Source organism: Ictalurus punctatus, chromosome 20 (assembly GCF_001660625.3).
Source record: "Ictalurus punctatus breed USDA103 chromosome 20, Coco_2.0, whole genome shotgun sequence".
In the NCBI taxonomy this organism is placed as follows: domain Eukaryota; kingdom Metazoa; phylum Chordata; class Actinopteri; order Siluriformes; family Ictaluridae; genus Ictalurus; species Ictalurus punctatus.
In genome coordinates this window covers 24,842,727-24,857,726 of record NC_030435.2, presented here as the reverse complement: position 1 = coordinate 24,857,726, position 15,000 = coordinate 24,842,727, and the positions used below count along the sequence as shown (strand labels likewise).

At 46.0% G+C, this 15,000-nt stretch overlaps 1 protein-coding gene across 2 annotated transcripts in view; it reads left to right on the top strand.

Moving 5' to 3' along the window:
* The first annotated feature begins 451 nt into the window (after positions 1 to 451).
* The window catches only part of LOC108280413 (alpha-actinin-4), a 35,526-nt gene continuing 20,977 nt past the window's right edge, over positions 452 to 15,000 (top strand). Inside the window, exons 1-2 of one of the 2 annotated variants that reach the window (XM_053673674.1) lie at positions 452 to 739; positions 14,829 to 14,943. In XM_053673674.1, the coding sequence (XP_053529649.1) occupies positions 614 to 739; positions 14,829 to 14,943 (241 nt within the window). In that variant the 5' untranslated portion in view covers positions 452 to 613. The remainder of the gene's footprint in view (positions 740 to 14,828; positions 14,944 to 15,000) is intronic. The other variant, XM_053673673.1, reaches the window with a different exon arrangement.

Here is a 15,000-nt window from a genome sequence, read left to right as displayed (position 1 = left end):
TAATGATTATGACTGTACCATAAAAGGGAACATGTCCTGAGAGATACACTTCATAAAATCTTCATACAATAATCCCAGTATGCATTTTTATAGAAGTGTGTTATTTGAATCCAGATGACAGAAGAGATATTGTTACAATAATTTAATAACACTTACTGCTGGTTATTGTTCATCCAGATAACTTCTTCTTCTTCTTCTGTTTAAGGGTTAAGAAGGATGATTTTCTTATCCTTTAGATGAAGTTGCATTATTATAATTATACAGTAAAGCTGACTTTATTATCGCGTTAACTGTAACTGGGTGGATGTGAATGGGGGGCTAGAGACCTCGTTAAATTTTAAAATAATACATTTGCATATTAACCTGACTCCGCCCATGTCTCGCAGTGGCTCCTCCCTCCTCATTGTAATATCCAAACGTGTTTTAGCCCCGCCCCCTACAGTACCTTCGTTCCTACTCCATTTTTCCTCGGACGCCGACGCACTCTGAGCCGGAGTTCTGTCAGGCTGCGCGGAGATCCATACACAGCTTCGAGAAAATTGCTAAATATATTCTGTTTTTGTTTCCCAGTTTCGTATAGAAACAACAATTTCTCAGTTTGGTTTTGGTGGAGATGGTAGATTATCACGCAGCGAATAATCAATCCCACTATTCAAGTCAGCAGAGCTACATGGAGCAGGAGAACGATTGGGACCGAGACCTGCTGCTCGACCCGGCCTGGGAGAAGCAGCAGAGGAAGGTGAGCGGAAACCCGGGAGCAGGGATTTAGGAAACTTCGGGGATTGGGTTTCGGCCTGCGCGTCTCATTATCATGCATTAGACGCACATTAAATTATAGCAGGATGATAGTTCACGTGTTTTTCGTTTAATTTTGGTAGATTTTAAACGTTCAGTGTGTTTAATGTGGTTTTATGTTTAAGGTTGTGTGGGAGCCCTTTTTTTCTTGGTGTGTCGTAAGCTAACAGGCTAGCAGGAAAAGTTGTGCAAAACAGGCCGTTTGTGGTTGTTTCTTCCCCGCTTTAGGACGGTTTAACACGGTTTAACGTTTTACACAGTTAAATGTGGAACTGTGTTGTGTTAACGTTAGAGATGTGTGAGAACTGTAAAAATGTGACTTTGTTGTGAGGCGTGTATATGAAGCACAGCTCCCTCTGTTCCGCGCTTCCATTTTCTCGGCCAGTGAGCTATATTATTCACTCTTAACATAAATAATTGAGGTTTCGATCGACGCCGTGGCCGGTTGGGGTGTTTTTCGGACCTTTGGGCGGTTATAAAGTAATGTTGGGTTTATAAACAGGAGCAGTTTTAGTGTGTGACATTAACCACATCAGTGAAATGTTCGGAGAGTAAACTGTGAGATTTACACACCTGTGTACCTGGATATAAGGTTTGGTAAAGTGGCTTTATCTTCGACTAACTAATAACAGAATCAATTTACTATAAGTGGCTGTCGTTTAAAACAAATTATTAAATAAGTCTGATGTGAGTTATTTGGCCCGGTTTCGTTCATTATCGCGATTTGAATCTGTATCGGTATCGACTCAGCTGTTCGGACTCAAATTCCGACAGAAATTGTCCTGTTTCGTGAAATCCGCGAAATGTCTCATTCTTTTATTCCTTAGAAAGACGAAGTTAAATGTGGAAGTACCTCAGCGGGTTTTATTAAACCACAGGAAGCCGCATTTGAGGGTTTTATTGACCAGAATTCCTCTCAGAAAAATAAGCGGGAGGGTAAAGGCGTTAGCGCGCGCAGCTAGCCTGTAAGCTAATTTTAGCCTGTACGCTGCTGAGGCGAATGAGGAGGAGAGAGAAATGGTTTAAATTCCTTTAACTTGTGTGACGACATTCCGAACATTCACCTAAAAAAATGACCGGTTTTACTTTCTCTGAACCCGTCCGAGTTCACAGATATCAGGCCTAGTGTGTTTAATTAATCTCGCATTCCTGTCAGGTGCAGGTCAAAGATCCGAGGAGGAGAAAATCAATCATTAACACCAAAACTTCACTCGGGCGTCGTGCGATCTGATTGGTCCAGACGCTCAGTGGGGCATGTGATTGGTCCAGAGTTTGTTCTATAACCAGAGGCGGGGCGGAGCTTTAGCCCATTACTGCACCCTGAACACCTTATTCACAATAACTCAGGAATGTGTGTGTGTGTGTGTGTGTGTGTGTGTGTGTGTGTAGGCGCGTGCTCTCAGCGGAGGGTGGAGGTGTGTGTGTTCAGCAAAGGGTAGGGGTGCCCGTGTGTGTGCTCGCTCAGTGGAGGGTGGGAGATTTGTGTGTGCGTGCTTGCTCAGTAGAGGGTGTGAGAAGAGATTTCTCATGTGGTTACTTCTTAATCATTATGAACATCACATGTAGAAGGTTTCATGGTTTCCTGAGAATTGTGTTCATGTGGCAATGATCTTCAGGGTCACTGTGAGTGAGAATGAAGCTGAAGATGTGAGGTGCTGGAGATGATCTTCAGGGTCACTTTGAGTGAGAATGTAGATGTGAGGTGATGGACAGACACTTTACACCTGTCAGGAACTCTACTAATACTCATTAATTACAGAAATCTGTTTAGGTTATGCACAAAAGCAGATGCACCAATATTTATTATTTAATGATTTATCTAAAGCCAGTGGTCACCAACCCTGTTCCGGAGATCCACCTTCCTGAAGACTTGAGCTCCAATCATAATGCTGGCCATTTGACCATCTAATCACAGCCTTAAGAAGTTCCTGATCAACTAAAACAGGTGTGTTTGATTTTGGTTGGAGATGAAACCTGGAGGAAGGTAGATATCAAGGAAGAGGGTTGGTGAGCACTGATCTAGAAGATGATGATGAGCTGGGTGTCACTGCTCTCTTCACTGTAGTTGGGAAAATAAATGTTACTGTGGGATAGTGCAGAAGAGTTTACTTTATACTGAGTCGTCTGTCATGATGGTGTATTTGGTGTGTTGAATATGTCCATAGTATTAACACCGGGGGTGATTTTGGGCAGGATTTGGTATGTGTAGTATGTACAGAATGTCATACATCTCAATCTTTTCTACAGCCGTGTGTCTTACACCCTTCAGCTTCTGGTGATGTGATGTGTGTGTGTGTGTGTGTGTGTGTACTCAGACGCGTTGTGTCATGCGGAGTCACGTTTGCTGGAAATATTTCGGAGACAGCTTCACACCCCTAAAACAAGTTGTGTAGGGTTTAGTGTATGAATTGGTTCAGGTTTGTCCTCTGCAATTAGTTGTGTGTGTGAGTGTGTTAGTGATGCTGTGTGATGGGTTTGAGTTCTGCATTAGTCTGAATCCATCTGAGGGAGAGACGCGTACAGAGAGACAGTTACTGAGGGAGAGACGCGTACAGAGAGACAGTTACTGAGGGAGAGACGCGTACAGATAGTTACTGAGAGAGAGAGAGAGACACGCGCAGCTAAACAGTTACTTCCTGTACTTCAGTAAATTAACATCAGTTTTTTTCCTAGCTTGGTCTGGACAGGATTTCCCTCCTACTGAACCAGTATAGATATGGTTGTAGATATATAATGTATTGCAGAGTCATATCTTAAATTTGCACTATATACACAAATCTGCTGCTAGTGGAAATGAAAATGTTTCATTTCCTCATAAAATTAAATGCTTATTTTTAATAACTATAACTGCAGCATTTATGTAGTGTGTATGTATGTGCATGTATATGTGTGTGTGTGTGTGTGTGTGTGTGTGTGTGTGTGTGTGTATATATAAATATATAAAATATGAATGAATGAATGAAGTATTAGAGCAGTAATGTAAACATCAGTGGAATTTAGAAGGGGACGTCTGACTCGCACTCTTTTACACTCTGAATAACACACGCCCACCGCGCTCTTACAGTCCGAATAAACCAGGAAATGACCTGAGATGACTGATGGACAGAACCAGGCCAGGTTTATTTTAGAGTATGTTACAATCACTCCAGAACAGCTGGTGGTGATGATAACTCGCCTACATGACGAGCTGCAGTTCCTCTACCTGCCTGTTTAACCTCTCTCTCAGCAGGAGGAGTTCGTTTCTGCACCATCAGACGTCACTGACTTAGTCTGCTGCAGAAAAGTCACATTAGTGCTTGCCCCCCCCCCCCCCCCCCTCGCTCCCCCTCTCCGTACACTCGGAGGGTGGGACCCACTTTAAAACACTTGACATTACCTGCTGTCACTATAGGTGAGTCACAATGGACAACACATCCAGGGGATAGAGAGACTAGTCTTCTGTTGCCAGTCTCGATTGGTGGACTAGCGTATAGGGATGTTACGTTACGGAGGCCCCGTCTCCAAGCCCGAGGCCCTAGGCAATTTCCTACTCCGCCTATAGGTAGCACCGGCCCTGCACAGGTATACAGTTACTGAGTGAGAGACTGACAGATAGACGGACATGGTGAAGTGATTGACAGATGGATGCGAGTGTTTCATGTGTGTTGCTGCGAGTGTGATGTCACAGTCTGGTTTCCTATGGTGCTTTGCATGTTGTGATACACAAAACATGAGGAAGTTAAACCTCTAACCAACATTTAACATGCAAACTGCTCTGAGCTGCGTCCACATTAATCACACCCTCAGTCACACTGACTACTGAGGGAGCCTCCGTCTGAATAGGACACAGCTGAAGGTGTGTGAGAGAGATGTATGATCGTCACTACATGGTGTAGCTGTGATCTCAGCTGCCTGTGAATGTTCAGCTCAGTGTGTGTGTGTGTGTGTGTGTGTGTGTGTGCGCACACGTGCTTGTGTCAATGCATCACAGACTGTGTGTGTGTCTACACACTATAGACAATGTCAGTCACTATATTACTGTATTTATAATGAGCATTATCTTTAATGTGACTCACTCTGTAATGTCAGATGATCTCATAAGTGTGAATGAATAGAGGTGTGTGTGTGCGTGTAAGTCATTGGGTGTGCTTTATTATATATTATACCGGTCATTACTGCACCTCAGAAAGAGACAGACAGACAGTGGAGGAGGAGGAAGACATGCTGCTACACACACAAAATTATAATGTGTGTGAGGGAGAGAGTAAGACATCTAGGATGTTACTGTAACTGTTCTCACCATGCACTCCAATCTCTCTCTCTCTCTCACTCTCTCTCACTCTCACTCTCACTTACACACACACCCACAGGTAGTTATAGGACTGACGGGTAGACAGACTGGTAAGTACAGATACACTTGCTGTGAGACAGATAGGTGGATAGATGGAGGATTACAGTTGATGTATTTGAGTTGTTTGAGACCAGGGCTGTGACGGTGACCATGACAACCGCACTAGTGCGGCGGTGTCGCATCACATGCCACCTTCATGTTTCTGCTTCAGTGGCACTACAAGTATAACGTTTTGTATACAAGTGTATTATTATTATTATTATTATTAACAGTTGCAGTATTAATTTGATTATAGTTTACCATGTAGCTGGAGATTTTATATTAATACACAAATTAAATGGTCTGCACTTATATAGCGCTTTTATCCAAAGCGCTTTACACTGTGTCTCATTCACCCATTCACACTCACCAGTGGTAGCAGAGATGCCATGCAAAGCGCTAACTTGCCATCTGGAGCAACTTGGGGTTCAGTGTCTTACCCAAGGACACTTCGGTATATGGCGTCGCGTGGGCCAGGAATCGAACCGCCAACCCTACAATTAGTGGACAACCCACCCTACCACCTGAGACACAGCCGCCACAGTAAACGTAAATTATGTAATCATTATCAGACGCTTTATATGTACATTTATATTTATTCATTTAGCAGATGCTTTTATTCAAAGCGATTTACAAGGATAATGTGGGGTTGGTGTTTTAGGGCTTAGTTAAGTGTTCTCTCACACACACACACACGGTGTTGAGCATGGTTTGGGGTAACTGATGTGTGCTCCTGTACAGTTTCAGTAAACACAGCAGCTCTTCATGGTAAATGAGATTAAATCTGGTGTTAAATCTGTAGCCCTGACTCTACAACTGACAGTACTGGGGTCAAGACGCTTCAGCACACTTAGCTGTGCCGCTTCTTGCTAACAGAAGACCGACGTGGAGGTGTCCATGGTGTTTATCTCCACTCGGTGTGTGGAACATGTCGAGGTTGAAGATGACATCATTCCACCTGCGTTTTATTTTTAAACTCATCTGTGGCTCTGTACACGATCGGCCTCAACACCGGCTTTGTTCTAAATCAAGTGCAGTACCCTACACCCTATTCTTCACCCCTCTGACCTTTGACCTTTCAGTGGTAAATGTGCTCCGAATAATTGTATTTAGGACGGCACCAGGGTAGTGGGGCTAACGGAGGTAGTGGGGGTACTAGAGGTACTGGAGGTAACAGAGGTCGACTGATTAATAATGAATACATTTTGGATGTCTGGATTTTTGTTATTTGGTGAGTTAGTTTTTGGGTCAGTTTGGATGTATATTTTATTTACATTATTATTTATTAATAGTTACTTTATATTAATATTGATATTTTATCTTAAAAAGCATGGTACATTTTCATGGTACAGTCAGTACTGTTTATTTTTGTATTAAAGTTCAGTAATATTTTTACTTTGAGTGTTTTCCTTCAGTATCAGTTTTTATAACTATGGGTTGATTTATCGGTTATCAGCAGGCAGGTATCGGTATCATCTGGTATCGCCCGACCGGCTATCGGTGTCATCCGGTATCGCTCTCTCTACTGTGTAACACATCCTGTGTTAATATACACATTCTTTTCATTTAAGTGGGTTTAAGTGAGCATTCTGGGACACGGCCTCCACACAGGATCTGTCACAAAAGGCCGTGAGTGAGTGACTCAGGAGTGTAACAGAGCGGTAATAACCGTGTGAGTGGAAGTGGAAGTGTTATGGTCTGTTAATGCTGCTGAAATGAGGAAGTCTGTGGTCAATATGGCTTCTCTTATTTCCTCATTAAGGGCTGTGTGTGTGTGTGTGTGTGTGTGTGTGTGTGTTGAGAAATGTCAGTGTTGTAATTTTAGAGCGTTTGGGGAAATCTTGACTTTCATTAGACCAAGTTGTTTTGAATCAATTCTCAGATGGGCGGGGTGATGAGGAACTGGGGCGGGGTGACAAGGAATGGGGGCGGGATGATGGGTGAGGGGTGGGGTCAGTCAGGTTCACTGTAGGAATAGTATCTAGATAAGAAAAGTGTATGATGTAGTTGTGTAAAGTGCTCAGGGAGAGAAGAATCACGTGATTGGATATAAAATGAGGGTCTACACTTTCAGGAAGTGAATTCAGAGCGCGAGTTCCTCTGTGGAAGACTCTGAATTAGATTAAACCCCCGGAAGGAATCGCATCACTGTTTCCAGAGCCGCCGTCAGACCCAGACAACCAATCAGGGTTTGTCTCTGCGTGCCACTTTTACCCATGATCCCCTGCTGTACATCACAACACAAATACAGTCTAATACACAAATATACAGCAGACCGTCCACACCGCACTCACACAGCGCTCTGTACCAGTCAGTGATTATAACCTCTCACAGGTGATAACTTGTGCGCGAGTGTAGCATGTTTATCAGTACGGCCCTGTCACATGGTACATGTGGCCCTGTCTCTGTACATGATGTCGTGTACTTCCTCTGTGCTGATATATTCTTTACTCATAATGCACTGGTGAGTAAACACAGCCGTACGCGCGCGTATACACACGCGCGCACACAAACTCGCACACGCCTAACACGCAGTGTTTATTTAATCTCCATGAATCACTGTGTCAATGCTAACAGATAGGGACACTTAATAGTGCGCACTACATGACCTTAGTGCTACACACCTGTATTAGTCTCACTGGTGTGTGTGTGTGTGTGTGTGTGTTAGAACTGATATTAGGGCGTGATACACCTTCCACATTAAAGTTCGGTTGCATACTTCACTTTAATTACACACACCTCTGACTGGATCAGAACTCGTGTGTGTGTGCGCGCGCTGTACCTTATCTCCTCTACAGGAAGTGATGAAGAGAGAGGGACGGCGCCTGTTTTTTCTCACTCACGGCTTATTTCACTGTGGGGGGGGCACATTCCACTGCTTTGCGCGCACGCACGCACACACACACATACATACATCTTTGAAGTGTATTTAACGTGTGTGTGTTAGTGCAGGGTGGGTGTGGGGTGAAAGGTGTGCCCTCTTTCATCACATGTTTTTTGAAGTGTGTGTGTGTGTGTGTGTGTGTGTGTTGCATCATGGTTGCTGATCTTTGTTGCCTTATAAGGGAAAAGTGTGTGTGAGCAGCGGCGAAAGGAAGTGGCAGTTAGCGACAATGAGGAGGAGTAAACCGGCCCAACTCGCTCAGTCTCTCTCTCTCTCTCTCTCTCTCTCACACACTCACTCACAAACACACACATTCTCACACACTCGCTGTTACTCAGAGGACACTAGACATGTAAATGAGTTTCTGTAATGATCAGTGCTCTGCAAATTACTGATGTAAAGTGTTAACTGGTTGCTGTGGGGGGGGGGGGCTCTCTGTGTGTGTGTGTGTGTGTGTGTGTGGGGCTCTCTGTGTGTGTGTGGGGCTCTCTGTGTGTGTGTGGGGCTCTCTGTGTGTGTGTGGGGCTCTCTGTGTGTGTGTGGGGCTCTCTGTGTGTGTGTGGGGCTCTCTGTGTGTGTGTGGGGCTCTCTGTGTGTGTGTGGGGCTCTCTGTGTGTGTGTGGGGCTCTCTGTGTGTGTGTGGGGCTCTCTGTGTGTGTGTGGGGCTCTCTGTGTGTGTGTGGGGCTCTCTGTGTGTGTGTGGGGCTCTCTGTGTGTGTGTGGGGCTCTCTGTGTGTGTGTGGGGCTCTCTGTGTGTGTGTGGGGCTCTCTGTGTGTGTGTGGGGCTCTCTGTGTGTGTGTGGGGCTCTCTGTGTGTGTGTGGGGCTCTCTGTGTGTGTGTGGGGCTCTCTGTGTGTGTGTGGGGCTCTCTGTGTGTGTGTGGGGCTCTCTGTGTGTGTGTGGGGCTCTCTGTGTGTGTGTGGGGCTCTCTGTGTGTGTGTGGGGCTCTCTGTGTGTGTGTGGGGCTCTCTGTGTGTGTGTGGGGCTCTCTGTGTGTGTGTGGGGCTCTCTGTGTGTGTGTGGGGCTCTCTGTGTGTGTGTGGGGCTCTCTGTGTGTGTGTGGGGCTCTCTGTGTGTGTGTGGGGCTCTCTGTGTGTGTGTGGGGCTCTCTGTGTGTGTGTGGGGCTCTCTGTGTGTGTGTGGGGCTCTCTGTGTGTGTGTGGGGCTCTCTGTGTGTGTGTGGGGCTCTCTGTGTGTGTGTGGGGCTCTCTGTGTGTGTGTGGGGCTCTCTGTGTGTGTGTGGGGCTCTCTGTGTGTGTGTGTGGGGCTCTCTGTGTGTGTGTGTGGGGCTCTCTGTGTGTGTGTGTGGGGCTCTCTGTGTGTGTGTGTGGGGCTCTCTGTGTGTGTGTGTGGGGCTCTCTGTGTGTGTGGGGCTCTCTGTGTGTGTGGGGCTCTCTGTGTGTGTGGGGCTCTCTGTGTGTGTGGGGCTCTCTGTGTGTGTGGGGCTCTCTGTGTGTGTGGGGGGCCTGTGTGTGTGTGTGTGGGGGGCGCTCTTTGTGTGTGTGGGGGGGGCCTGTGTGTGTGTGGGGGGGGCGCTCTCTGTGTGTGGGGGGGGCGCTCTCTGTGTGTGGGGGGGGGCTCTCTCTGTGTGTGTGGGGGGGGCTCTCTGTGTGTGGGGGGGGGCTCTCTGTGTGTGTGTGGGGGGCTCTCTGTGTGTGTGTGGGGGGGGGCTCTCTCTGTGTGTGTGTGGGGGGGGGCTCTCTCTGTGTGTGTGTGTGGGGGGGCTCTCTCTGTGTGTGTGTGTGGGGGGGCTCTCTGTGTGTGTGTGTGTGTGGGGGGGGGCTCTCTCTGTGTGTGTGGGGGGGGGCTCTCTGTGTGTGTGTGGGGGGGGGGGGGGGGGGGTGTGTGTGTGTGTTGGTTCTGATGCTTGTTTACTTACAGCTTCAGTTCGTCTGGATTGTATTTAATCCCCACTAATGCACTGATGTGCGTAAACTGTACAGTACAAAACTGTACAGTGATTGGCTGCAGCTGATCACTAGGCCACACCCACTATGGACAAACCTGTAGCTCTACATCACAACAGGACCTGAAGGTACCCAGGGGGTGGAGCTTGCAGCCCTGTCATACTGATTAGTCATGCATTTTACACTGATAATATGCAACACTTATAGTGTAGACTCTCTCTCTCACACACACACACGACATTTCAGAGATCTGGTTATGTAGCTGTTTGAATGTGTGGAATCTGATCTCTGGTCTGATCTCTGGTGTGATGTCACTCTGCATTGATTATGAGAAATGAACCAGAACCCAGAGTTAATTAATTAATTCCTGTATGGCCCGGTTCTGTGTGAGTTATGCAGTATAGTGTGATGGCCATGTGGTGATCGCAGTACAGAACCTGCAGTAACCCCGCAGTCCGACCCGAGGAGAACCCGGTTCCGCTTTCTGATCTCGCTGCTTCCTGACATCTTTTTAACGGTTTCCACCTGGTGTTCTTACGGATGTTCTCCTCACCACCCAACACATCCATGGTGCTGTAGTCTAGAACAACCAGAAGTGTGTGTGCGTGTGCACTGTTGGAGAGTTTGGGTGTGATCAACACATCTGAAATGAAGTGTCTCTCAGCAAAATGTCCAGTGTGAGGAGGAGAATTAAATCCACAGTTCTGCTTATTGTCACCTCTTTATACAAACATCACACACTACAGGCGTACACAGACACACTGTACGTACACACGTGTTCAGTGTTTATCATAGCGCAAGCATTTATTAGATTATTAATCAGACTTCACTGTCTAGCTCTCTTTAGGGTTCTCATGAGACTGTGTGTGAGCGAGAGATTGTGGGAGGAAGTGAACTTAAGCTGAGTAGACTTGTTCTCACATACACACACACACACACACTCGAGAGTTCAGAGGTGTGAAGAGTTCTCAGAATAATTGTGCTGCGTTTTTCCGTGTGTGTCTGACTCGGCGTGAACTCTGGAGTCTTAAACCACTAACCCGTGTGTACGTGACTCCCAGTTCCGGGTTCTTTCAGTTACACAGCGTTTCAGGACGGAACGAGTATGAGACATCACGGCTCTACAGACAGGAAGTGTTCCGCTGTGTGCTTTCATTTCCCCGGACTTCTTTAGTACTTTATAACTCCACACTGTCATCATCTTAATGTTCTAGAGCACCCGAGACTAGCGCCAGGTTCTAACGGCGGCCCAAGACTAGCGCCGGGTTCTAACGGAGCTAGTCCCGAGGCTAGCACAGAGATGTGTGTATTATGGCACAGCATTGTGTTCATTTCCTGTGGAACTTCCTGCTTTGACACACCCTCACCTCTAAAACATGAAGTGCAGGTCACCTGACTGAGAGGTATGGTGTGTGGTTTAGGGTGTGAACAGGAAGTGCAGGTCACCTTCACTTTGAAGTGAAGAGAGTTCTGAGTGTTCAGCAGCTGAAGCTTGTGTTACTCATGTTAAAGTGAACACAGCCGGATTAGTGTAATGTTAAGGAACACACACTTTAGGGTAAAGTTAGGGGGGGGTGTGCGCGTGCATCAACATTAACTTGCCAAATAATTTTTAATTTTGAGCGAGACACTCGCACGGTATAAATAAATACAGCCCTGAAACAGATAAACGTGTGTGTGTGTGTGCGCGCAGGTGATCAGTGTGAGGTTCAGAGTGCGGTGTTAATTAAAGCCTGTTGTTGCTGCCTTGTTACTAATTTGAACTCTGTCAAGAAGGTGTCTCACCACACACACACACGCAGGTTTATCTGTTTCGGGGCTGTATTTATTTATACCGTGCGAGTGTCTCACTCAAAATGAAAAATTATTTGGCAGGTTAATGTTGATGCACACACACTATTAGAGCTAGCATCATTAGTGGGATTAGCGTTCCTCTGAGGATTCTGTCGCCTCATTACATTCCTGACTTCTCTCCTTCACTCTCTCAGTAGAGTAATGTCTCTTGACCTTATCTGTAGATAATCAGGATAAACTGGTGTGTGATGTGTTGAGTGATGACAGCACCGTGACTGACTATATATGGAACTGTACATCACTGTAGTGTAGTTAACTTTGTGTGTGTGTGTTTGGTCAGTGAGGGTGAAACTGGAGCCTTTCAGAGTCGCACAATGACAGGAAGCTGCATGAACAAATGACACTGCATTCCACAGAGAGACAGGAAGTCTAAAAACATGCACACACACACCCCTTTCCTCTCCTCACAGACACTGAACACATTTCAGTATTTAGACTAAACTCACTGCTGTATAAAACAGACAGGTGTGCAGACGCAGACAGACAGGTGTGCAGACGCAGACAGACAGGTGTGCAGACATACACTGTGTATAAAACAGTGACTGAGCTTGTAAGATTTACCTCCGAGACCATGCAGCTGCACATGCCCCGCCCACAGTAAATATGAATAATAATGAGGATGATATGAATAATTAATGAGTTATGGAGGATTTAACAGAGCATTTTATTCCGTGTGTGTGTGAGAGAGAGAGAGAGACCAATAAATCTGTGTGTAGTGAAGTTTGTCATTATTTACTCCATACTCTCATAGAACCCATCTCACTGCACTAAAAAGTTTAACTTTAGTCTCTCTCTCACACACACATATGTTATCTTTATGTTTGGCAGTTAAAAATGTGTGTGTTACCTGGAAGGTGCTGCCACACCCTGTCTTGTCTACACACTTGGTTTCTGTGTGTGTGTGTGTGTGTGTGTGTGTGTGTGTGTGTGTGTGTGTGTGTGTGTGTGTGTGTACAATGTGCAGCACGGGTGTGTGAATATTTGCTCGAAAGAGAGAGCAGTAGTGTGTGTGTGGAATGAGTGGTTTGTGTGTGTGAGAGAGGGAGGGAGAGCACGCGCGCATGCCTGTGTAGGGCGTGGTCACACTGTAGTGTAGTGTTTAAGATTGTGTGGATAAATATTTCTACATGACATTAGGGTGACGCAATTAAAGGAGATCTTTTGTGCCTCTTATTACGAGATGTACTAGAAGACTCCGGTGTCCCCAGAATGTGTGTAAGCAAAACACGCTGTTTTCGTGTCTCTCATTAAATGCAAATGAGCTGCTGGTCTCCGCCCCCTTTCTGGAAGAGGGCTGTGCCTTTACAGCTCGTGCTTCAGATGCTATGGCAACAACAGATCAGGAGAAGCAGTCTGACAGGTGTAAATGCGGTGTTCAATGCTGTGTATGTGAGTTATACAGACAGGAATTTTTTCAGGGTAAAATAAGAGACGTGGCTCTGCTCTCCGTGAACACTGAGACAACGCTAACTTCAGCCGTGTTCGCCGTGGAATCTGCTAGCGAGTTCCTTCAGAAAGAAACGATCCACAATTGAGAATCAACTTTTCAGTAAATCCTGTGTTGTACTGACCCGCGTTCACTAAGCCGTCTGTGTGAGATGCTCTGAGGTCTTTCTGGGGCACGTTTCCTTCAAAAATAAAACTTCAGGGGTTGTGATGCCGGTGAACATGACGACTGTGATGTTCATGTTCTTCTCATCACGGGAGCTGCTCCAGCGCGGAGAACATGTGTGCAGCTCACTCAGTGGAGGAGCTATACTCATAGGGCAGAGTCTGTCACCAGTTGTGGGTGGAGCCTGTTCCAACGTGACGTTACGTTGGAGAGAAAACGTGAACGACTCGTTTTGAGATGCTGTTTATGATTTATGGGGAATATAAAGGAGTGTGTGTATTTTTACCATTATAGAGCAGTTGTGTACGCTCACTGCTGACACACACTTATATTCACACTCCATGTACAAGTGAATTTATCATAATGTTCTTTAAGTGCGTACGTACAGCAAGTCTGCATGAATCCTGTGTGTGTGTGTCACTAGTAGGTGCCTGTCATACTAGAGACTGAAGGACTCATTCACAAAGCTCAATGATCTCTTTGTGTGTGTGTGTGTGTGTGCGCGTGTGTGTGTGTGAGAGGCTGTGTAATGTTTTCCTACCATGCTGTAACATCTGGTCCTTTTTTTCCATTCATTTTCCTCTGAACTCTCACAATGCACTTCTGCACAGAAGCAGTGTTCACGGTACAGAATTCCCATAATGCACTGTGGCACCTGAGGGATAGTGTGGTTTTTGTGGGGGGTGGGGGGAGGTGATGAGTGTCTGTGTCCGTGTCCAAAATTGTATACTACCCAATAGGTGGAAAGCAGTACGCTAGAGGGTGTGTGTGTGCGTGAATTGTCAGTAGGAGAGAAATACCTGGACGGCGTACTGCTTCCAGTGAGAGTTTGCGGTGTGAAACTGATGGACACTACACGAGTCAAACATCTCATGATCTCAGAAAACAATGGCGGAGTACAGCGTGTCGGATCTTTAAGTATTAAGTCTGGGTTAAACGGTACGTGTTTAATACCTGAATAAACTGTTCACATGTTGAAGGTTTAAACATAAACAGTTCTCACAGCATTTGAAACCTTGGTTGTGATCTCCATCACGCTTTAGCATCAAACGAACATCACTGAATTTACGTCAGCCTGTTAGCCCCGCCTACATTACATCAATAATTCAGTTCACTTTCCTGATGGGCATTTTGCCGTTAGTGCGGTTGCTTTAATCTGTTGCTCCCTTTAATATTTTTGTTTATGATGTCGGTGGTCACATGACAGTACCAACATGGTGGGTGTAGTATATCTGGGAATGTAGTCATAATACACACACACACACACACACACACACACACACACACACACACTGATCTCAATGGCCGTGCAGTAGGTGCTGTCACAGTGCGTGATTTCCACTGTCTGATGTCACTTTCTGTTCAGTCTGTCACTCTTCCCTGTGTATGTCACTTCCTGTGTTGCAGACGTTCACGGCGTGGTGTAACTCTCACCTGCGTAAAGCTGGAACTCAGATCGAGAACATCGAGGAGGACTTCAGAGATGGCCTGAAGCTCATGCTGCTGCTCGAGGTCATCTCCGGTGAGGCTGAAGCTCCGCCCACACCCTGTTTAATCTTCCATCATACAATGCTGTTGG